The sequence below is a fragment of the Mercenaria mercenaria genome, chromosome 1 (assembly GCF_021730395.1).
Source record: "Mercenaria mercenaria strain notata chromosome 1, MADL_Memer_1, whole genome shotgun sequence".
NCBI lineage: Eukaryota > Metazoa > Mollusca > Bivalvia > Venerida > Veneridae > Mercenaria > Mercenaria mercenaria.
Window position 1 is genome coordinate 115,175,340 of NC_069361.1, and position 26,165 is coordinate 115,201,504.

The following is a 26,165-nucleotide window of genomic DNA, read 5'->3' on the forward strand; positions in this document are numbered from 1 at the left end:
AAACTCCTAAGTTGAAAACGGGGCATAATTTGGTAAAATGCAAAGTTGAGTTATTGACCCTTTGCACTGCATGTCACATCATAACAGTGAACAAGTGTGTGAAGTTTCAATCCTTTCCCATTAGTGGATACTGAGATACCAGCTTACATACAAAGACTTAACCAAACATTTCTAAATCGAAAAAGGGGCATAATTTTGTAAAAAAGCAAAATAAAGTTATGGGACCTGCTTTCTGCATGTCACATTATGACAGTGAACAAGTGTGTGAAGTTTCAATCCATTCCAATTAGTGAGTACTGAGATACAGCTTACATACAAAACCTTAACTAAAAAATTCTAAGTCGAAAAAGGGGCATAATTTTGTAAAAAAGCAAAATAGAGTTATGGAACCTGTGCAATGTACGTCAGTTTATCACAGTAAATAAGTGTGTGAAGTTTCAATCCATTCCCACAAGTGGTTACTGAGATACCAGCTTACATACAAAACCTTAACCAAAAATTTCTAAGTCAAAAAAGGGGCATAATTTTGTAAAAAAGCAAAACAGAGTTATGTAACCTGTGCAATGTAAGTCAGTTTATTACAGTGAATAAGTATGTGAAGTTTCAATCCATTCCCACAGGTGGTTGCTGAGATACCAGCTTACATACAAAAACTTAACCAAATCGGGACGCGGACGCAGACGCGGACGCATGGGCGAGTCCAATAGCTCTACTATTCTATGAATAGTTGAGCTAATAAACATAACTCCAAGAGAAAGAATTGATGCCAAGATAAAGTTTTACAAATGATATGATCGTCTTATTATTATCACAAGGTAAAAATGTAACAATTCACTGACAACAAGTGGACAAGATTCAAAGTCTGGCAGCAACATTATCATCCAATCCATGACACGCTAAGGTTTAATCATAGATCTTCATTCTTGCACCTCTCCAGAAACTATGAACCATGGCAAGTTGTTATCCTGCAAAGATAAATGACACACGATTTGTTTCAGTATAGAAATATATTACAACTGTACAATTTTGATTATATTCCTTGGAACAAAATAATGTGACCAAACAAAATAACACAAGATTTGGTAAGCAAGAGGTTACAAATGTCCAGCACTTCTCATGTCCCATGGCAGAGGCTAATGACAATTTTACTATATATTTGTATGGGATGTACTCCACAATTCCAAAGGAAGCCTTCCTTGGGTTTTATTGATATACTTCTTAAAGACATGTTGGAAGGGGTAATTCATGAAGCCCATAAATCAAACATATCTCTACATAATTTCTATGCACACAAAAATATTGGATGAGGCAACAACCTGAATTGTTTGTTTTATTGGGTGTTAAGTCATAGAGTCAGATGGTGACGTTCAAGTATTTTTGTGGTAGAGGAAGACTACAGGTGCTCTTCCTGGCATTATTTCAGGAATGGGCAAGATACCTGGGTAGACCTACCAACCTTCCATAAGCCAGATTGACGACTAATCTCTCAGACTCATGAAAATTTTGAACACACGGCTGTGTAAGGCAAATAATTAGAAGTCACAAACCAAAATTACTTATCGAATGATTATAAAATTACTTACAGATTTCCTGCATGTAAAGGTCTATAATCCAAGAGCCCCTCGTATATGCTCTTTTATCTTGCTGAGTTTTGCACTGTTGTCAACGTATCCGTCTCCATTCTGAAAGAATATAGAGTTGTTCATTATTATAATAACAAGAGCTCGTCGAACACGAAATGCCCCCCTTGATGCATTTAGTAATTGCACAAGGAACAGAAATTATATGCTTACTGTAAACGAAAGTACTATCATTCTGGCTTAATCTGACCTTGACCTTTAACCTATTAACCTAACAAGAGATTACAGATTGATCTTGGCGCCATCCACTGAGCCATTTTTGAATGTTCCAAATTTCAAGACTAGCTCAAGGTCAAAATCAAAGTCAAATTTCATTTAGGTACAAAAACAATGTGTATGTGGTCCAAATTTGAAAGCGGTGGCTTGAGAAATGTGAAAGCAGGTCACTAGATCAATTTAAAGGTAAAGTTTATTTCGGTAAACAGAACTATGCATGTGCTTCAAATTTGGAGGCTGTAGCTTGAGAAATGTGAAATTAGGTAATAGATAAAAAATCAATGTAAAATTTCAATTCAGAACACAAAAATATGCATGCAGTCCAAATTTGAAGCCTGTACCTTCAAAAATGTGAAAGTAGGTCACTAGGTCAATCTTAAGATCAAAGTTCATTTCGGTACACAAAACTATGCATGTGGTTCAAATTTGAAGGCTGTAGCTTGAGAAATGTGAAAGTAGGTCACTAGGTCAAAATCAAGGTCAAATTTTATTTCGGAACACAAAACTATGCAAGTGGTCAAAATTTGAAGCCTGTACCTTCAGAAATGTGAAAGTAGGTCACTAGGTCAATCTCAAGATCAAAGTTCATTTCAGTACACAAAAGTACGCCTGTGGTTCAAATTTGAAGGCTGTAGCTTGAGAAATGTGAAACTAGGTCACTAGGTCAAAATCAAGGTCAAATTTTATTTTGGAACAAAAAACTATGCATGTGGTCCAAATTTGAAACCTGTACCTTCAAAAATGTGAAAGTAGGTCACTAGGTCAATAACAAGGTCAAAGTTTTTTTCAGTACACAAACCTATGCATGTGGTCCAAATTTGAAGGCTGTAGGTACAGAAATGTGAAAGTAGGTCACTAGGTCAAGATCAAGGTCAACTCATGTCAAGGTTCATCTTGCCACTCAAAACTATACATGTGGTCCAAATTTGAATGATGTAAGTTATGGACATGAAGATTCTAAGTTTTTCCCTATATAAGTCTATATGAACCATTTGACCTCTGAGGCAGGGCCATATTTGACCCAGAGGGATAACTTGAACAAACTTGGTAGAGAACCACTAAATGATGCTACATTACAAAATACCAAAGCCATAGACTTTGCGGTTTGGACAAGAAGATTTTCAAAGTTTTTCCCTATATAAGTATATGTAAACCATGTGACCCCCAGGGCGGAGCCATATTTGACCCTAGGGGAATAATTTGAATAATCTTAGTAGAGGATCACTAGATGATGTCATATACAAAATATCAAAGCCCTGTGGTTTTGGACAAGAGGTTTTTCAATTTTTTTTCCTATATAAGTCTATATAAACCATGTGACCCTAGGGGTGGGGCCATATTTGACCCCAGGGAAATAATCTGAACAATCTTGGTAGAGGACCACTAGATTTTGCTACATACCAAATATCAAAGCCCTATGCCCTATGGTTTTGGACAAGAAGATCAGAAACCATTTAACTGTTCCTGGCCAATGTGACCTTGACCTTTGACCTATTGACCTCAAAATCAATAGGGGTCATCTGCTGGTCATGGCCAACCTAACTATCAATTTTCCTGACACTAAGCCCAAGCGTTCTTGAGTTATTTCCTGGAAACCATTTTACTGTTCCTGGTCACTGTGACCTTGACCTTTGGCATACTGACCTCAAAATCAATAGGGGTCACCTGCTGGTCATGACCAACCTCCCTATCAACTTTCGTGACCCTAGGCCTAAGTGTCTTGAGTTATCATCCAGAAACTGTTTTACTGTTCAGGGTCACTGTGACCTTGACCTTTGACATACTGACCTCAAAATCAATAGGGGTCACCTGCTGGTCATGACCAACCTCCCTATCAACTTTTGTGACCCTAGGCCTAAGCGTTCTTGAGTTATCATCCAGAAACTGTTTTACTGTTCAGGGTCACTGTGACCTTGACCTTTAACATACTGACCTCAAAATCAATAGGGGTCATCTGCTGGTCATTATCAACCTCCCTATCAACTTTCATGATCCTAGGCCCAAGTGTTCTTGAGTTATCATCCGGAAACTGTTTTACTGTTCAGGGTCACTGTGACCTTGACCTTTAACATACTGACCTCAAAATCAATAGGGGTCATCTGCTGGTCATTACCAACCTCCCTATCAACTTTCATGATCCTAGGCCCAAGTGTTCTTGAGTTATCATCCGGAAACCGTTTTACTATTCAGGTACAATGTGACCTTGACCTTTGACATACAGACCTCAAAATCAATAGGGGTCATCTGCAGGTGATGACCAACCTCCCTATCAACTTTCATGATCCTAGGCCCAAGCGTTCTTGAGTTATCATCCGGAAACGGATAGGTCTACATTCCGACCGACCGACCGACAGACCGACCTACCGACCGACCGACCTACCGACCGACATCTGCAAAACAATATACCCCTCCTTTTTCAAAGGGGGGCATAATAAATTATATATCACTAACCGTAAGATGCCACAAGTCAGGGACTGTATGCCACTTTATTATATAACTAACATTCTAACATGGTCCGATCGATTTCCAGTTAAACAAAGAAGGAAATAAAGCTCTGTATATTTTGCGATAAACAACAGTTGATGCGCAGACCGGTAAGAGAGCATTATGACGTCAAATTGCTGCACGACGTCTGATACATTACTCCGCGGGTAAATGAAGTCCAGCATAATATTTATTAAAAACATGTCAATGAGCATGTCAGAATGAAAACAATCAAGACCTTCTTGTGACTTATCCTCTAATTTACCACGGTTCATCGTTCAGATGCTTCAGTATTTAACCAAGAGGGCTAGTGCCCTCGTGGTTCAATTCCTACGCATCTGAACTCTGAACCGTGGTAAATTAGATGATAATTTAAACCACTCAAAGGCCTTGATTATTTGTTAAATATATGCATACTCATTGGACAAATGAGCACATATAATTCCTTTAACAGAGGAGGATTCAAGGATGCTTCAGACAAAGTTTGGTGAAGATCCATTTTTAAAGCTATTCAAAGCATTTTCTATGTTCAGCTTGGTTACCACTAAAACATATCAATTTTAATGATCTAAAAAAAAAGGATGATACAGAACAACCCATAGACCAGTTCAGAAGTAATTTCAGAAGGTTTTCTATTTTTAGGTCAGTTGGCACCAAAAGGGGTCAAGTGGGATCAATTTGTGCAATCTTGAGAAAAGTTCATACAAGTTTGGTAACGTTTGTCTGATGATGATCACTTAAGTAGTTCATGAGAAGAATTATTTTCACAGTTTTTTATAATTAAACTCTGGTAGACTCTAAAAGGTCTAAAGTTATGTTTGTTATGTAAGCTTTGGATGCACCTCAGTTCTAACAATTTGAACAAATCTGGGATTGGGTCAATGAAAGGTTGCTACAAGTCGGCTGGTTCACACAAGTTTTGCAGCATTCTATCAAGCTGTTGTTGAGAACAAATTTATTGAAATATTTTCTACTTTGAACTCTGGCCTCCCCAGGGGTCAAACTGAATCAATGGTATAAATTCGACATAGGTTTACATAATGATACTACAGATAAAGTTTGGTGACGATCCATCACCTGCTTTATGAGAAGAATTTAAGTTGTTTAAAGATGTTTCTATTTTAAGCCTTGGTGGCCCTTAAAATTAGTCAATTCTAACCATTGAACAAATCTGGTGGGGATCAATTCAAGCCGCTGCATGTCATCTTTTTATAAAAGCCTGTAAAGCATTTCATGAAATATTTCTCAAGGTTTTTCCTTTTTTACGTCTGACAACCCCTAAAAGCAGTCAGGCTTGAGAGTCCATGCAAGGATGATGATACAAAGCTGGCTGAAGAAAAGAATTGAGCCGCACAATGAGAAAACCAAGATAGTGCATTTGCGACCAGCATGGATCCAGACCAGCCTGCGCACCCGCTTAGTCTGGTCAGGATCCATGCTGTTTGCTAACAGTTGCTCTAATTGCAATAGGCTTTGAAAGCGAACAGCATGGATCCTGACCAGACTGCGCAGATGCGCAGGCTGGTCTGGATCCATGCTGGTCGCAAACGCACTATGTTGGTTTTCTCAAGGTGCGGCTCAGATGTTGTTTAAAGGCTTTTCTATATATAATTCTGGATAGAATGGAACCATCTGAACAGACTTAGAAGTAGTCCAAACAAGGATGCTTGAACAAGATGAGTGAAGGCTAATCAAGTGGAAAGTAAAAATAAGTTGTTTGAAGACTAGTCTATTTTTTATCTCTGGAAACCCTTAGCATGTGTCAAGTGGGGCCATGTAAACAAACTTGGAAGAAATCCATATAAAATGTCACAAAGTGTGGCAAAGATCAATCAACTGGTTCATGAGAAGTTGTTTAAAGGGTTTTCTATTTTCAGCTTTACTAAATGTGTGTCTATAGGATGCAAGTATCCCAACTTACTGTCAATGAATTGATTATAATGCAAGACTTAGTAAATTTTCAAATCCTTCTCAATGTTTAGGTCAAGAAGGCATAATTCAGCGCCATCTAGCGTAATGTCAAATATTATGCTTGGCAATGCCATGTCTTTGTGTTCTAAACGTTGACGGTACAGCTTGTATGCTGAAAATTTCATTTCGCAGCCAGCTTTAAATAATTAAATATCAGCCTGTAGCTCAGAAAAGGAGTGGATATAACTACCGTTTACTTTTAATATATTTTCTGATATATTATTTTCCATCAAAGCTAGAATGAACGCCTTGAAGCAAAGAAATATATATTTTCTTTTATGTTTAGAGTAAAAATATAGCTAAGATTTTTTCAGTATTTGACCGTATTCATATCTAACATTCAGATAAAAACTTCTGCCGTTTTTATCAGTATGTGTATTTTTTTTCGAATTTGAATAACATGAGTATTATTGCTGGATATAGCTGCTTAATAGCTGTCATTTTCAACTTTAATTAACTGAAGTGTAAAATATGAAAGATCGGTGCCATTTCCAAACTTTTACCCGGGTTCCTCGAAACATGATCGCTCAAAGCCTGTTTTAAAACGGCACTATCAAAAAAAAAGTAAATAAATAAAATAAAATAAAGAAAAAAATTAATATGAACAAACGGAAGGGGGTAATGACAACAAGGAGCTTTCGCGTTTTGAAAATTAATTGCTAACTTCATTTTTTATTATTTTATTCATATCTGATGGCTCTTTGTTTCATACATAACATAAACAAGCATATCTTTTTAACACAGAAAAAACAAACAATTAGGTCGTGCTACAAGTTATCTCAACATTGGCATTATACAGCCATTCCCACAATGTTCACTTTTACTTTTTTTAAATGAACATTTTAAACCATGGTTAACAAATATGTTCAATTCAGATTTTAGAATACATTTTTTGTAATTCCCCTTTTTGAAAACTTCAAATACAACTGACCCTTAGAAAATAGTCTCTTGTCTAATTCATCCAGTCAAAAATTACCCCCACCTCTCATGTCGGACAGAAGGACACTCTGGTTGGAGCGTTTGCCCGTCATTCGAGCGATCATAGGTTTTGGTGTCCAGTAGTCATGGTACAGCGACTCTATCCATGACTACTATTTTTCAATGGAACAGTTGCAAGTTACTGTGGGAAAAGAGTTTAGTACTTTTAAAAAATAAAATGTTGATGAAATCGGGCGTAAACCCCCCAGAAAAGCAATAATTATTCCCGGCTAATTCTGACTTGTTGGTCGAAATATGGGTAGTCAAAACGACATGAACTTAATGTCAGAGTAACGTTAAAAGTTTATGGGCATGAAATAAATAAGTTATTGCGCTTGTGCATTTGATAACCATTAATTGTGTTGGGTTTACGCCATTTCTCAATAACATTCAATTATGTCATGGCGGTCTGCTTACACAACCTGTTTTTATAGTTTCTAACCAGTAGGTACTCTCCGTAAGAAATTGACACTTTCCTACTTCGTGGAACACTGTATCTAGTCGGGCTCGAAATAACATCTCCGGATTCTTGGGAAATTTGTATTTAACTATTTATGAAACAGTTGAAACGAATTGAAACCAACTGATAATGCAACATGCCGTTCAATAGAGGCTGCAAATAAATCCTACAAACAGACAATGTGAACTTGGATGAAAAACGTGGGAAAAAGATGTATTGTTTTAACTGTTCTTAAAGATGTACCGTTTAAACTGTTCTTAAACTTCCCAATTTTCACAGCATCATAGCGTGAAAATGAACTTGGTAGTCAAGAACTTTTAAAATTTTATTGTATTCAAAAACATTCAGGAACATTTTCAGAAAATTTAAAAAATAAATCTACAGAGCAGAGAACAAGCAGTAGAATGATTAATAAGAAGTATCATTTTTTCATTATGCTTTTTTGTGTGTAACATGCAGTCATGTATACAAGTGTGACAATAAAAATTGGAAAGATATTGGAAAATGGCTTACAAAATTAGAATATGCTTAAAATGAGATTTATTTTGTTGTAAACTCTTTTGTGACTAACTTATTTTTCCCTAAAATACAAACAGTTCTTTGTAAAATTTTGATGCACAAAATATGCGTGTGAAAATGGGGGTAGGGGAAAATTTTAGACAATACAGTGAAAACTAAGTCGGAGACCCACAAATTTTTTTCGCTCATTTTACAGTAAAATAGATTTATATGATAATTTTACTTTTTTAAAAAAATCTATGGGACAGTTTTTACGCTCAACTAAATCATTCTGCTAAAATAAAATAATTTCGCAGAAAGATTTTGGCATGATTTTTGCATAAAGTAAGCTTTCTGTTGGCGAAAAGTCGAAGAACATATTTGAAAACAAGGAGCTGCGTTCAATAAACGCTTGATGCCCCCGGTGGCATCCTTGTCGATACAAAGCAACCTAAGTCCAAAACGAGGTCAAGGTCAAACTGAGGTCAGGTGATGTTTGAAGATGAGGAATGGTCACAAGTTTCATCTGTATTAGTATCATTTCATTCTTGTAAGCGGTATTAATGCTAGACGAAACGGTCCCATTTGGTTAACCAAGAGATGGCCCATATAAATCAACCTAAGTCCAAAATGAGGTCAAGGTCAAACTGAGGCCAGGTGATGTTTGAAGATGAGGAATGGTCACATGTTACATCTGTATTAATTTCAATTCAAGAGATGACCTATATAAAGCAAGCTAAGTCCAAAATGAGGTCAAGGTCAAGGTCAAACTGAGGTCAGTGATGTCTGAAGATGAGGAATGTTCACAAGTTACATCTGCATTAGTATCAAGTCATTCTAGTAAGGGGTATTAGACGAAACGGTCCCATTTGGTTAACCTCGTACTGACGGACAGGACGATCACTATATGCCTCCCACATCAGTAGATGCCGGGGCATAATTACATCACCGTATAAGTTTTAACAAGCTTGTTATATTAAAAGAAACAAGACAGTCTGAAAGACAGCTAAATCCCCCACCACTGTTATGGATAGTGAAAGGGTAAACCTTTGACCTTGAGCTGTGACCCTGACCTTGAACTGACATGGCTGACTCATGAAATATGCACATCGTCTTGATGAGGTGATTATTTGACCCAAGCTTCATAAAAATCCTTCAAGGGGTTTAGGAGATACAGAGCTCAAACCTTTGACCTTGAGTTGTGACATTGACCTTGAGTTGACATGGCTGACTCATGAGTTCTTGATGAGGTGATCATCTGACCCAAGTTTGATGAAAATCATCAAGGGGTTTAGGAGATACAGAGTGGACACAAAATGGAAGGCTCAAACCTTTGACCTGAGTTGTGACCTCAACCTTGAGCTAACATGGCTGACTCATAAGTTCCAAACATCGTCTTGATGAGGTGATCATTTGACCCAAGTTTCATGAAAATCCTTTAAGGGGTTTAGGAGATACAGAGAAGACACAAAATTGGAGGCTATAACCTTTGACCTTGAGCTGTGACCGTGACCTTGATCTGGCATGACTGACTCATGAGTTCTGCATATCGTCTTGATGAGGTGATCATTTGACTCGAGTTTCATGAAAACCTTCAAGGGGTTTAGGAGTTATGGAGCAGACATGAAAGTGTTACGGACAGACGGAAGGACAGATGGACGGAGACCATTCCTATAACCCCCCACCACTTGTGGCGGGGGATTAAAAATATAAATACTTTTTTAATTAAATGGATGCCTGAAACCAAATTAATCGTCGTAAAAACGGCGTCACAACTATTTAGGGCAAGGCTAAAGCGTGATTTTTCGACGCTATTTGCGTAAGAAGATGTGTATTTGACCTTTTTAATAATTGTACATCGAGTGGAGATCAGCTTTTGCTATTATTTATACATGTTATCAAATATGCAACTTGTCTTTGAAATTCCCGCTCATTCCACCTTCTTTACCTTAAGATACCAAAACCGGAAAAGTTATAATTAGAGGAAGACATTACAAGTGATTTTCACCTTTGACCTATTGACCTACAAAACGACACTGGTCATCTACTGACTATAGGTTACCATCCTATTGTAGGCTAAGGTGTTCTTTAATTACTAAGCAGAAACCACTTTCTGTCTAAAAGTCACTGCTGCCTTGACCTAATGAGCCCAAAAACAGTAATAATACTATGGTCATCTAATGAAAACAGGCAATCATCCTAAGAAGTTTAACAACAGTAGGTCAAAGCATTCTTCAGTTATCTATTGGAAACCAGTTTTCAGCTCACTCACGACCTTGACCTTTGACCTACCAACAAAATCAAAAGGGGTCTTCTGTTGGTCACAACCTATCCGAGTTAGGGACGCTGGTGATGTTGTTAAATACAAAACATAAGGTAGAGACTAAACAAAATAATCATTCTTTTTGAATTCTGACGTGGGAGAGGGTAATTTAAATTTCCAAATAAAACACCAAATACTTTAATGAGAGCTTTCGGCTCTTGGTGCCTACTTCTGACATTCAAGGAACATAACTCTGTCATTACCAAGTGTAACACAAAACAACACCCTAGATGCACAAATTCAGGCTTTAAGATATGGGTGACACATTTTTTTAGAGATGGGGTTGGGGTTCAAGGGATGTTGATGCCAGATAACTGTGACAGGCACAAGACCATCCATCTATACTGGTACCTCTCATTGAATAAATTTAATGTGATCTAAAACTGCAAAATACCAGAATTTATTTGAAAGGTGAAAAACAAAGATTCAAGGTAAATGTACCCTGATTCTATTACCTTCTTTGAGTGCACAGCTTTGCCATCAACAAGGACCTCAAACCAGCCAGTGACTTCCGGAGTTCCCTCACTAGTCTGAAACAATTTATCATCATTACTCAAACAGCACTTTATATAAACCCAGTATATGGTCTTAGTACCTTGTATGTATAGATGTACTCACTGATTATAATATAATTATTATATACAGTTTTATCTCTTTCATACTGCAAAATTATAGTTTCTTAATATAATATACTGTCAATTTCTGATATGTACATAAGTAATTTTGTAATTTAACACCGAAGGGTTACATCAGAGGAGGACCGAAGCAAAATTTAAAGATTTGTTTTATGTGGAAGGTGTGTTATTTGTGGGAGGGGGCGGCAGCAGGGTGAGTGTGTGTGGTGGTGGTGACAGGATACTCAAGGGCAAGAAACTAAATGACATTTCTTTTCTTTTTTTGTGGGGGGGGGGGGGGAGTTTCAAGTGAATACTCTTAATATATTTAAGTTATGCTCTGGACATGAAATATGATGGAAAGATTTGTTCTTGACCTTTGACCTATCACCTTTGTTCATTCAGTCTGTACATCATCACCTACCTACCTATATCCCAAGTTTGAAGTCAAAACCTTGAATGGTTGATAAGTAATGCTCCAGACACTAAATATGATGGACAGTTTTGACCTTTGAGCTCAAATTGAGACTTTGACCTTAAACTTTCAGATCAGCATCATTTTCTCTTCACATCGTCTCATCACTACCTACCTACATGCCAAGATTGAAGTCAATACATTGAATAGTTAATAAGTTATTCCCCAGACATAAAGTCAATATCTTTCATGGTTATAAAGTTATGTGCTAGACACAAATTATAATGGAACGACCGGCAGACGGATAGGCAGCAGTCACGCCATCACATAATATGTCTTTTTTTTCAAAATGGGAGTACAAAAAGTCATATACAGACTAACATTAATATTAAGCTTACTGCTATCAACACAGCTGTCTGCATTGCAACTGATATTCCAAACATTTAAGAACTGAACAGAGTGAAAGCCACTACTCTTCTAGAAAACAGTCATAAGATTAATATTATGTTGACAAATTAATTTATAAAAAATTCATTTTAATGTGATTGTGATATAAGCATTCAGCTTAGCTGAATCACTTTCAAGGTATGACCTTTGACTCCTAAGTGTGGCCTTGACCTTGAAGTGAGCCATCCAAAAACATGCACTCTGCAGATCATGTCAATGTGGTGAACATTTGTGCCAAGTTTTTCAATCTTCAAGCAGTTCAAGAGTTACAGAGCAGACACAAAACAAAGTCATATGACCTTTGACCCCTAAGTGTCACCTTGACGTTGGAGTGAGCCATCTAAAACATGTACTCTGCATGTTGTCTTGATGTGGTGAACATTTGTGTCAAGTTTCTTCGAAATCCTTCAAGAGGTTCAAGAGTTACAGAGCGGACAAGCAATTGCTAACGGACAGACAGACGGACACTGGCATCATAATACGTCCCTTCAGGCGTATCAAAAGACATTTTAGGTGTACCCCTTGTTAAGCATTAAACACCTTCACAACTAGACCACTGCTAGATCAAATCTAAAGTTTCCTTTGGTTTTGGTAATGACAATGACAGAAGGCTTTTATTCTAAAAAAAATAACATAATGATATTTGTAAGCTCTTACAATACTTAGTTTTCCTTTGAACTCCTTTTCCAACTGCTGTTCCAGCTTGCGGAACTGAAAAGAACAAAAAACAGGAGTGGCAAACTGTCACAATGTATCATGTCCAGGCAAATTAATTCTTACTTTTAAAATACTCTACTTGCTGATCAGACTGTCGATTTTCTCAAGTTCTACTAATTCAGGGGAAGTAACTCCAAAGCAAAAAAAAGACTATCCAAGTCCAACTGGTTGTCAAAGTTTGCCAAGATAATATGACTATATATATTCAGCCTAATTTTGGTGAACACTGGAAAAGAACTGCTGAAGTTATTAATGTGAACAATGTCAATTTTTGCAATATCAGTAATTAAAGGGTGATAATTCAACAGTGACATGTAGTACCCAGCTGGTTATAAAACTCATCTGAGATATTATGCCTATAATCAATGCGACCAAGAATGGTTAACTACTTAAGTTCGTGAACCGTCAAACTGTCAATTTTTGCTTTTTTTTATTTATTCAAGCCCAATAACTCCAGAACCTCTTGGACAATCAAGCTGGTTATCAAACTTGGCTGAGATATTATGCCAATAAACATTTAGACCCAGTTGTTTGAACGCTGGATAAGAACTGCTCAAGTTAGAGAGTGGACAGTCAATTTTGCATTCTTTATCAATTCCATGGCCATTACTCTAGAGCCTCTTCGGCAATCCGGATGGTTATCAAGCTTACCCATAAAGTTTGTGAACCAGTTTGGTGAACACTGGATAAAATGTATTCAAGTTAGTGAGTGGACAATGTCAATTTTCACATTTACAGTAATTTAAGGGCAACAAATCCAGAGCCTCTGAGACAATCGTATAATAATGTGAGTATCAACCTTCACTGTGATATTATGCCCAAAAAACATTGACCAAGTTTAGTGAACACTGGATAAAAACTGCTCTAGTTAGAGAGCAGACATCTTCATTTGATGCCACTTGCATGTCTGCTGGTGTTCACATAATACATTCCGTTTCACTTTCATATAAAAACAAGGCAATCGGTAACACCGATCGATGCTCCTCAAAGCAAATATCCAAAAAGGGGGGCAATTCAAAAACAGGGTCATATAGAGTTATGGTTCTTAGTTACCGCACTTTCTCTCAAAGAACTTAATAAATGTGTTCAAGTATAAAGTCAATCCTTTATATAGTTTTCAAGTTATTATCAGGACAATCTTTTATACATAAGGGAGATAATAAAAATAGGATAATCTAGAGTTATTGTTCATAAGTTCTGCACTCCTCCTCAATGTGTTCTATAAGAATTCAAAGTTTGCAGAAAGTATCTCTTATAGTTAAGGAGAGATGCTCTGGACAAAGTTTTTAACACAAAGGGAGTTAATCAAAAAATGAGACCAGCAAGAGTTATGGTTCTTAGTTACTGCACTTCCTCTCACTGACCTCTATTAATGTGTTAAGTATTGAGTCAATCATTTACTGGTACTGATGACAAACCCGGACAGATGATAAAGTCGACCACCTTGGAAATATTTGATAGCAATCGGTTATTTATAAAATTGAACACATCATCTAATAATTTCCACTTACAACACCAACAGTTACTAGTGTAAACAAAAACAAAATTGGTAAATATTCTGTATAAATAAATGACTTACATTTATTTGTATAAAAAATATTTATCCAAAATTAATGGGGAAGAGGGTGTTTTTTTGTGCATGCTCACTGCCGAAACATGAAGGCCTGACATTGGGTCACTTTTAATTACTTGATCAGGAATGACTGTTGCAGCTTTTTGAGAAAATTTCAATATAATAATACGAAGAAAATTTTGTAAATGACAAAAGTGGTCAAATTCATCATCAGTCAACGTTCATTTAGTCCCCATTTTACAAACCCCTTTCAGGGCCTCACTTCGTGTGAGTTAGCTTACTACATGTAAAAAATCTCATAATACACCAGAAAATTTTTCATACATAAAGGGAGATAATTAAAAAACAGGGTAAACTAGAGTTATTGTTCTTTGACAATGCATTTCCTCTCACTGATTTCTAAAAAATGGGACCATCTAGAGATATGGTTCCTCATCACAACACTTCCTCTCAATGAGTTCTATCATTGTGTAAAGTTACAACTTAGTACCTTCAATACTTTTTGAGTTGTGCTCCGGACAAGAAGTGTGATGGACGGATGGACGGACAAGGTGGCTCATACAAAGAGATCAATATGGTTTTCAACTGTAAATAACTGAGAAAGCTAATCATCTGTCACTAATAATATACTATGTACCACAGAAATAGTGAATCAAATGGTTCATGAGTAACTTTTTAGCTCTGGAAACTGTTCTTGAAACATTTTAAACTAATACTTTGTGGAGCTCTTTTGCCTTAATACCACCGGCATCAACATCAGTTTTGGACACTATAAACTGAGATTTCTCTGTTATAATTCAACCTTTACAAAATATCAAGTTAGTAAATTCTTTTTAAAGATAATATTGAAGACAAAACTTTTCTCTTATAATTATCATTTAATTTTAAGAAACACCAATCACGTATTAGAAAAACAATATTTAGAATGCAACAATTATTACCTTGGAGGCATAACCTCATGCACCTCTGAAAAAGAAAAGAAAAATCTATTAGTAACAGTTAGTGTTAATATAGTTTCAATGTCAAACAACTTTTCTCAGTAGATCATGAAACACCTTGTACAAACAGACATTACTGTGGAATCATTTTATATTCATTGAGACCTAACTTTTCATAAATTTTGTGGTTATGTAAATCCATGAAATTAATCCCAATAAACAAGTGAAATTCCTATTCATTTTATGCCGAAAAGTTGAAATCCACATATTCATATCCCAAAGAAAGGGCTGTTTCCCCCAAACTGCGAAATTTCGTGCCCACACAATGTTCTGCAGATGCAGCTATATTGCGGGAATGTAAAAATGTAAAAACAACAAATGTCATACTAAAATAAGACTAGAAGCAACAACAGTCGCATAAGAAAATACTGCGGAAAAATTATAGATCGCAGTCAAAATTGTTAATTTCTGCCTCTGAAAATAAGAGTGTTTTCCTGCAAAATGCCAACTGTAAATGTCAAATTTTGATCCACTAGAAAGGAAACATGGAACAATTTTAAGATGCAGGCAACAAAAACATTCAAATTTAGTACTTCATGTTGCTCCCCTGAAAAGCAGCTAGTATGCTAAAACATCCAATAACTGAATGTCAATCTATTGCCTCAGCACATGAAATTGAAAGTGTGTTCAACAACAGCTTAAAATCTGACAACGGTTCCATGTCTAGTCTCCAAAACTGAAAGTCACAGTGCCCAAATGCCAAACCTCAAAGGGTTCAGAAAATTCAGCTAAAACCAAAAAGAAAAGTGAACAAATTTCTGGACAGTTTAGTAACATTCAGTGATTTATTTCAATGTTACACACTCCAAAAGTAGATGTCCTAAACATTAATATTAAAATGTCCCCACATTTTTCTTACAAAGCGAACATGTGTCCCCATGTTTTTGATCCTCCAAAGAACATTGCCACAAAATTAAATGGTTCCACAGTATTCATAATCATTGTATCAATTATGGGTGTAATTTTGCAGGTGCTTTAGCATTGAAACTTCCAATAAATGGAAATAAAGTCCTAAGTTAAATATAACATAATATAATATAAGTTAAGTAATACAATTTATACAAGTTTGCAGTGCAACATATCCTTAGGACACCGTGCACAGGTATAGGTATGTTTTTGACAACAAAGAAAATGACGTCACTCGATCTTCAGCTATTTCCTGAAGTAAAGAAAATGAAAGTAGACAGGCTAGACTTGAAAACGAGATGCCTTTGCATTGGTCGATAGTCAGGGGTCACACTCAGAGGTAACCCTATCAAAATGTATGCGAGTGGACTTTTTTTTGCTAATGGGGGAGACAATTTTCAGCATTTTCTAACGATTTGAAAATACCTGGGCTTTAGCACGACATGTCAGCTTTTCATCTACGGAAACATATTTGAACACAGAAGAAACTAAAATCCCACAGGGGTCCGTAACAGAGCAAGTGTACATAGAAAATTTTGGAACTGCATCAAATCGCTCAAAAGGTCCTTCTTGATCTTGTCTGAAAGGGTCAGTATATGCCTCGGATGTAAGATATTTCCGTAAACAAAATCAACAAAATACCTCAATGTGCAGCTCTAAAGAAAGTTATGTCTTGTACCAAAATGACTGCAAGATTCATTCTGCCTGTTTTGTTTTCATAGCAAAAAATTTTGCCAAAAATGTCTGAAAATCCTTCAAATGGGGAAAAACACTTAGCGGTCATGAAATACTGCCACTCTGATCTATAATCTCACTGTATAATCCTTGAACCAACATGACTGAAATACTTAATGAGATCTCATTATGGCAGACATGTATGCCAACTTTGAACAAGAGTGCCAGACTGTCACAAAATTCGCCCGTCATCGAATTTGGCCTAATTCAAGGGGCATAATCCAAGAGTGCCTGGGGCTATTTGGGTGGTTATCGTACTTGGCTGAGAAATTATGCCAACATTGTCAGCAAGTTTGGTGAAGATAGGATGAGAACTGTTTGACTTAAAGTGCGGACAAGGCTAAATTCGCAGTTTTTTGAGTAATTCAAGGGCCATAATCCAAGAGTGCCTGGGGCGATTTGGCTGGTTATCAAACTTGGCTGAGACATTATGCCAACAAACATTGTCAGCAAGTTTGGTGAAGATCGGATGAAAAACTGTTTGACTTAGAGAGAGGACAAGGCTAAATTGGCAGTTTTCCGAGTAATTCAAGGGGCATAATGCAAAAGTGCCAGGGCCGATTTGGCTGGTCATCGCACTTGGCCGAGATATTATGCCCACAAACATTGTCAGCAAGTTTGGTGAAGATCGGATGAAAGTATTCGACTTAGAGAGCAGACATGCTTTGGATGCCGACCGCCCGCCTGCCGCCACCACAGGTGTTCACATAATATAGTGACCCTGCCCTTTCTCTATAAAAATTCTAAATAAAACTATGAAGTTGTCAACTGTCAAACATCAGGCTGCAAAAATACGAAAGTGTGCACTTAAAATTCAAAAGGTGAACCAAGTATAAAATAATTTGATTGGATGGTATAACTGCATAATGCTGAAATGTACATTAAAATTTTAGGTTTTGCATTTGACAGTTTAATAATAAAAGTAAGTTTATGTCTATGCACTGGCAATGGTTAAACTGATGAAATTTGCATACTGGTATGAACATTGACTAAATGAAAGGTTACTGGTATGTACCATTTAAATGTGAAGAATAAAATACATCAACTGGAAAAGTTATTCCATAATAAAGATATAAAATACAAAAATTAATGAAGTATGGCTGCACTTAATGCTCACATGATCTATGTGCTAATGTGTTTTTTTTTTAATTTTTTTTTTAAATCACTTAAAAGATCACATATAATATGTAATGAAATGACATTGCAGCAGTTTACTCACAGTTCTCACACTAAATTATCAAAATTTCATTCAAAATATTTGCTGAAAATTACAAGAAATTAATACAAAAACATAAAGACAGTCCTACATCGTTTCTCTGCCCATTAAAAGTCAAAAGTAGGCCATGTTGCTTTGCTTTGTATTTCATATAAAGAAATAACACACTCAGTTAAGAAATACCTATTTGCTGGGGACAAACACACTAGTTAACATCTCTCTCTGCAAGTCTGTACTGTGACATGCCATGAAATGATTACTAAAAAACAAAAAGAATACCTGGTCTAGGACATAGGCCATACATTTATTAACAAGAGCTGTCTGATGACAGTGCGCTGAACTATTTGAAGCCCTTCCACCTAATACCAGCTTACATACAAAAGCTTTAAAATAGCAAAATTTTCTACGAAGAAAAAGGGGCATAATTTTGCTACAATGTAAGCCAGTGTTCTTAAACTTGCCATCTGAGGTCATTCCATGATGCCAAAGATGCATGGAGAATCTGAAAATACTTGGTAGAGTAATGCCTTAGAAACATGATTACCGGTACAGTGTAAAACTGTTGTTAAAATACTTTACTTTTAAAAGTTAGGCATAATTTTGACAAAATAAAAGCTAGAGTTATGTAACTTGCCACACTAGGTCACCTGATGATGCTTAAGACAAGCGTAAAGTTTGAAACATTCAAAAGATTCAGCATAACAAAATGCCATGCCCGAACTATTTCTTGCGCAAGCCAGCTGAATTCAGAAGATCAAGACTATTAATACGTTCTGTCTCATTTTGAATCATACTCGTGATTTCTTTGTGCTTTTGACTTTCATTTTTGCTTGAATGTTGTTTTTTGTCAGAGGCCGAATTTCTAACAACAAATTAGTCCAAAACTTTGCAAGAATTGTTCAGGTTTCCTGTTTCTAATCGTCTAAGTTACTGTGTGCAAATTCATGTGACACCAAGACCAAGAGCTAATCAGAATGCGAAAGTAATGCTAAATATAGAAACAAGTGTAATGGTTTTCCAAAACTGCAGTAATTGGGAGGCCCTCGGTGGGTTTAACATTTCTTATTTTATCACCTATACTAAGTTGAAGCAACAGTGTTACTAAATTATTCTTCCCTTTTCTCAATTTATACCTGAAAATGTATGCTTGTCTGTGTACAAGCAGAATGAAACAAATGCATTGTCCGCCGTCAAAAAGGCCCGAGTTGGACAAGTCAGACATAGGAATTCCACACCCACAGTTAAGCTAAAAATTATATAAAGCAATGCCAATGCCACAAAACAGAACATAACCTGGGTACACCTATAACCTTCCTATTATCAACGGATGAAAGATATATAACTCTTGTATAAATTTATAAAGATTTCAAAAAATTGTGTTCACAAAAAATTGAAAAGTTTGTCTGCTAACAATCTCTTTTGAAATCTAGCTTATTATGTTCCATTGAGCATATAAGAGTGTACTGGATGATTTTGAATACATAAAATAGTACGGACTGGAAACTACTGTTTTCCAAAGTGAAAGTACATATCATGTAACTGTAACTAAATGAGGCAAATATTTCATTACTATTTTATTGAATGGCTTGATAATCTCCTTTAAATGAATATGTCATATATTAAAGTAGTCCACATAAATGCAGCATTGCAGGAGACATGTACTTCTGCACAACAACCCCAAAAATATATTTACGTGTCAAAATCTAGGACATGATTTATACAACATGCACACAGAAAATCATCAGTACTGACAGTAGATTTTACGTTAAAAAAACAACTGTTTTATCATTCATACAACAATGTCCATTTTTTTGGTATTATTTGTATTTAGCTGCTATCCTAATGGACTTATCAAAAGCATTTGATTGCCTACCCCATAACATTTTATTAAGTAAATTATCCGCTTATGGCTTATCCGAATCAGCAACAACTCTCCTTCAGTCATATCTTACTGGTCGTAAACAACAAATCAAAATTGGTAATGTGGTCAGTACAATACAAATTTTGGTCTAAAGCGTGTTTCCAATCTTCTAGTAATTTTAAAAGAGTAGTTTGGCATCCATGGCCTTTCCTAAATGCACATAAAAAATTATTAAAGATTTTGTCAAAAAGAATGATGGCCCTTCTTAGACTTAGAACAATATTTCTATTATACAAAAAATGGAAAAAATTCAAGAAAGAGCGCTAAGATTTGTCTATAACGACTACGCCTCCTCATATAATGACCTACTTGCTAAAGTTAATTTACCAAGCTTACACATCAGAAGAATGAAAACTATGGCAATTGAAACTTTCAGAATATTAAATAACTTGGCACCTCCAGTTTTATCAGAATTAGTACAAAAAAGAAAATCCAAATATAATTTCAGATACACCAACATTTTAGAAATCCCTAGAGTGAAAACAACTAAATTTGGTAAGAATTCATTTAGGTATGCTGCCCCTGTGCTGTGGAACTCACTACCGGAAAGCTACAGAACTTGTTCAAACTTTAATCAATTTAAATCTCTTATGTCTTGTTGGAATGGTCAAAACTGTAATTGTATTGCCTGTAACTCCTCATCAAACTAAATTATTTTTTTCCTTTTCTAATTTAATCACAGCACAGGTGCGTATACCTAAATAATATTAAGTGTTGTCCTGTGCCTTACCGTATTTTGGTGTGTATAGGTCGCACTTTTTCTACCCATTTTGTTGCCTGAAAAAGTTCCTGCGACCTATACGACAGAACATTGCCAGCAGAGTTTTTTTTTCGGGCCAATTTTCTGACCGTAGCTCTCGCAAAATTATGTGCATCTGTTACGAACGAACAAAATGGATAAAAAATATCAATATCGGCGGCCTTTCAACCAATAGCGGTTACTTTCAATAAAATAGATCGTAAATAACCCATACAGACTATTAAAATTACAAATTACTTTAATTCAAAGATGTTTTTGCAATTTCAATTACGTTTGTCTTTATTTCGTTTTACTGGACACCACTGACATGTACTCCGGGTTGGATAAAATCCGGACAGATCCGTCATCAATTCCATACATTGTTTATACTAATTCTTAGCGTATTAAAAAACTTAAAAGATAATTTTTTACTTTTGATTTTTAAATAAAAGAAAAAAAGATCCAAAAAGAGATATTTTGTTAATCTCAGAATCAAAAGAACGCGGTTAATTACATGACGCGGAAATGTGTTAAAATTGCTGTGCAAACAATTCACATTTAAACTTGCATAATTACAGAATGTAAACGCAAACCGTTTGCTGCCAATTAGTGTCAAAAAGCCGCTTTTCTTTGATGTAGTCTGTTACCAATACTACTGTTAGTACGAAACGGTTGGGATCGAAAAAACACTGTCCGATTTCCACCAATCAGGTTCTGATAATAATTCAGTCCGCGGCATCAATATGGCCGCCACCATAACTTTTTTGCCGGTAAAAATTAAATATTGCTGGGGAAAAAATCCGAAACTTAACTGCGACTAATACGCTAGAACTTAAATTTTCCGACCATTTCCAGAGCAAAAATTAGATGCGGACTATACATTACCGCGACCTATACACACCAAAATACGGTAGTATACTTTATTTTTAGTTTGCTTCTCCTTTTGCTTGTTTCATTTGCATATGATTGTGTTATACTTCGTTTGTGTTTGCATTTGTATAGTTTTGCATTCATTTGTGTTATTATTTGTATGTGCTTGCTTTTGTGTAGTTAGAGCAACTTGCAGTCAGCAACTACATTTATTTTTGCTGTTATTATTTGCTTGTTCTCTATATACCTTTCTGTTTTTATATTGTGCATGGTTTATATGATTCACTGATGTTTAACCATGTCCTTATGTTTATTCAATGTGTTTGCTTTGTGAGAAAGTTGCTGATCAGTTCTTTCAAATCGATTTGGGATATTGTTTTTAACACTTTTTTATTCAATGTTTGCTCTTTTAAATTGCTGTTTTGCTTTATTATTATGATTTATTTTTTTCGATTTTTCTTTCTATTCTTTTTTTACATGAAGTTCTTATAGAAGTTTTTAGGCCTATGGTCAGGATCAGCAGCTTTTCCACAGCTTTAGATGTGCTTAATTTGTGTGCTTTTTAGATATATAACATTTTCTTTTACAGCTATTTATATTCTTGTTGACCTCATATATATTTGTTAATGGTCGGTTAAAAAGCTCATCAGAGCTTATGTTTCATATGTTTGTGTCTTGCCGACTTGAAATAAAACTTATTGTATTGTATTGTATTGTCATACACATATAAGAGTCTAAAAGCATGAATTTGTTCTTATAATAACAGCAGGAATAATGTCTATTTATGTCACTGATAACAGCAAACAGAAAAGTAGTGGTTGCTATACTAGTGCTGGTAACTAGGCCTATGGAATTAAAAGATCAGTTATAAAACTGCAGAATGATGATTCAGTATTGACTTGAAATGATTGTTTTATAGACGGTTGTTAAATAAACACTGACTAGAAATTCATGGAGAAATAAATCTTAAGATCTTGGGTGTCATCTACAGTCATCCGGAATAATATTATCCGAATAACATCCACCAGCGTCCACTTGTCCTTTCTCAAAGTTCCTTCCCACGTTAAAGTACAGCGACAGATTTAATTTTGTTTATAAATAATAGAAGTTACACTTACCAGTAAACCACGTGAACCTTTAAACCCATGCTTTCAGTAGCCAAAATGAATTTTGTTTTTCTTGTTTCTTCTCCGCAATTGTTGTTGTTGTTGATCGGGTTGCTGTTAACTCGCTACGAATGAAAAAACGAAAAAAGTCATCCTCTTATATATTTTTTTTTATCTCAAAGCGCGTGCTCATCATATGAGTGTCACACCGCATTTTAATTAAAAGTTTGCTGGTGTAAATCACACACCTGTGTGGTATTGTATAGGACCGTTTATTATAACTCATCCAAGCACTTCAAACCCAACTTTGTTACAACTTACTGCAGTATACATGCTATAGATCTATCCACTGAATAATGTGGTGAACAGAGACGATCCTTTTAACTTATAACAAATCATCAAATTTACACAAGAAGTGTGATCATGGGTTGCCAGAGAAAATAAACATTGTATAAATTGTCTTCCAGGCTGTTGCAGGTAGGTCTCTGTAAAATCCATATAGACACAGTAGAAAAATAGATTTTAATACTAAATCATCGAAATAAAAACTAGATCTATCCTCAAAATCATTCATGGCATTTTTTGTCCTGACTTGACTCCTTATCTTTTAACATTTTAACAACCCTGTCAGACAGTTTTCAGGCTCCTAGAAAAATAGCTGATAGACAGATTTCGAACCTGTGATGTATTGTCTTATAAGTTGGTATATACATCTACTCATAATATAGTTGTATGTTTGTATGTATGCTTGGTCAGTATATAATATACTCTAGAGCTAGTCACTCGGTGTTGTTTCTTTCTTCAAGTACATGACATGGTGTCAGAAGTGGGATGTATCATTATGTAGATAATGTAGTATACTCACAGCGCATGCGTATATTTTATACACACCCAGTTTGGGATGTTGTTTCAGCAGTTGTTAAGGCGCACTCATATAATAAACATATACTTATAGTAAGAATACTGTGTTGGTCATTCTTTACAATAAGACATGGTGTCAGAAAATTAACGATTTTAATACATCCGCATTTGTCAGGATTATTAACAATCATTGTGCATATAGTGCATATAGTGTATCGGATTTAAATAATGGATTTAACCGGTGTACCGACGCCTACAATGGACTGGGACAGTCCGAATTTGTTGGAAACATTCAAAACCTTTAGAGGTCACGCGGAATTGATATTCCAGGGTCCGTTAAAGGGGAAAGATGAACCAGTACAAATCACATACTTGCTCCTATGGATGGGACAAAAAGGAAGAGAAATTTATAAAACTTTAGTGTTGACAGCTGATCAGAAAAAATCAGTAAAAGCTACCGCCGACGCATTTGAAAAACACGTTCAGCCGAAATCAAACCCAGTATTTGCGCGGTTCAAATTTAATAATGAAGTGCAAGGTGAAAATACCATGGAGCAATTCATCACACGACTTAAGATACTTGCAAATGATTGTTCTTATGGCGAAGCCTACAAGGAAGATTTGATTAGAGATCGAATCGTGTTCAGTGTAAAGTCGTCCAAAATTAGAGAGAAGCTTTTGACAGTAGGTGAGAAACTAACATTGGCGAAAGCTGTTGACATATGTCAAACTGTAGAATATGCACAAGAGCAAATGAATAACATGCAAGAATCGTCTTCTATTAACTTTGTACGGAAAACTACTCACAAAAAAGAGGAATCGAGAAAACGAGATATAAAGTGCAAAGGCGGGTCGCGGAAATCAACGGAAAACAAGCCCGATGTCGCGCACAAATCGTGCCAAAACTGTGGTCAATTCCATGGAGACAAACAGTGTAAGGCGAAGGGAGTGCAATGCCGAAACTGTAAAAAATGGAATCACTACGCGAGGGTGTGCAGGAGTAAACGTGTCAATGAAGTGAGGGCTGATGATTCATCTGAGGATATTTACATTGATACAGTAATTAGTGCTGTGGACAAGATGTGCAATCAGGCATTTGTGGATATTAAAACTGGACCTCTTGGTAAACAAATTTCTTTCAAGATAGACACTGGCGCACAGGTGAATATTTTACCTCATTTTGCATTGCAACAATTAGGTGTAAAACCGCACTCTGTTCCTCTGTAACGAAGCTCACAGGTTATAATGGCAACCCTTTAGTATGTCTAGGTTCCATTACCCTGCAGTGTACCCATGAACCTTCTGCACAGACCAAGTATGTAGAATTTCATGTAGTAGACACCCAGTCACCACCCTTGTTTGGTTTTCAGACTTCCATAGATTTTGGCCTAGTTAAACTCGCACATGCTGTCACTTCCAATTATGTATCCTCCCCGCTTAACAAAACAGCAGTGCTGAATGAATATTCCCAGGTTTTTAAGGGCATTGGCTCTATTCCAGGGCAATGTTCTATTTATCTGAAACATGATACTAAACCTGTGGTTCATCCTCCACGTAGGATTCCTGTTGCATTACGAGATAAATGCAAGAAGGAGCTAGATAAGATGGAGAAATTAGGGGTCATTACAAAAGTAAGTGAGCCTACTGAGTGGGTCAATTCAATGGTGACAGTACAGAAAAAATCAGGTGACTTGCGAATAGTACTTGATCCGGGTGACTTGAACAGAAACATTCAACGTCCTTATCATCCGACAAAAACACTGGATGACATACTTCCCCAGCTAAACGGTGCTACATTTTTTACAAAATTAGACGCTAGGTCAGGTTACTGGGCCATGCATTTGACAGAGAAGTCTTCCATGTTGACTACATTCAATACCATATTTGGGAGGTACAGGTATCTGAGGCTTCCAATGGGTATTTCGTCTGCCATGGATCTGTTCCAAAAGAAAATAGACGAAATATTTGAGGGTCTCCCAGGGGTAGCTGCCATAGTAGACGATATTTTAGTATATGGCAAAACAAGGGAGGAGCATGATGCGAATTTGAGAGCAGTGCTCCAAAGGTCACTAGAACAAGGTATACGCCTTAATCCAGATAAGCTGGAGGTTGGGCAGTCCCAGATTAGTTATTTCGGTCATGTGATATCTAACAAGGTCTTAGCCCAGATCCAGACAAGGTGTCTGCAATTTGAGAAATGCCTATCCCGGAAAATAGGTCACAACTCGAAACGGTACTTGGCATGAGTCAGTATCTTGCTAGATATGCACCTAGGCTATCTGAGGTCACTTTGCCCTTACGAGAATTATTGGCGAAAGATGTAGAATTTCTCTGGGGTGAATCACAGCAGCAAGCTTATGATCAGATGATTGATATCATAACGCAAGCTCCTGTCCTTGCTTTCTATGACCCGGCCAAACCCTTAGAGTTGCAAACCGACGCAAGTAGGTCAGGACTTGGGGCCACACTCCTTCAAG

General features: G+C 36.3%; 1 protein-coding gene and 1 long non-coding RNA gene across 2 annotated transcripts; one reads left to right on the forward strand and one right to left on the reverse strand.

The window, feature by feature from the left end:
* Positions 1-1,616: 1,616 nt before the first annotated feature.
* On the reverse strand, positions 1,617-22,990 carry LOC123525641 (uncharacterized). The gene is made up of 5 exons (XR_006681493.2): positions 22,840-22,990; positions 15,278-15,302; positions 12,704-12,757; positions 11,026-11,100; positions 1,617-1,682 (listed from the first exon to the last, which is right to left on the reverse strand). It is a non-coding gene; the product is annotated as an uncharacterized LOC123525641 (long non-coding RNA).
* A 926-nt stretch (positions 22,991-23,916) lies between these two features.
* Positions 23,917-25,934, forward strand: LOC128550885 (uncharacterized protein K02A2.6-like). The gene is made up of 2 exons (XM_053530874.1): positions 23,917-24,849; positions 24,975-25,934. Exons 1-2 carry the CDS (start codon positions 23,917-23,919, stop codon positions 25,932-25,934), a joined length of 1,893 nt encoding a protein of 630 aa, XP_053386849.1.
* The last annotated feature ends 231 nt before the right edge of the window (positions 25,935-26,165 follow it).

Bases quoted from the DNA above. Each gene is read 5' to 3' on its own strand.
- LOC128550885 (XM_053530874.1), top strand. From the start codon at position 23,917: ATGGATTTAACCGGTGTACCGACGCCTACAATGGACTGGGACAGTCCG. The intron at 24,850-24,974 runs GTGAATATTTTA...ATTACCCTGCAG, and splicing joins AGATAGACACTGGCGCACAG to TGTACCCATGAACCTTCTGC.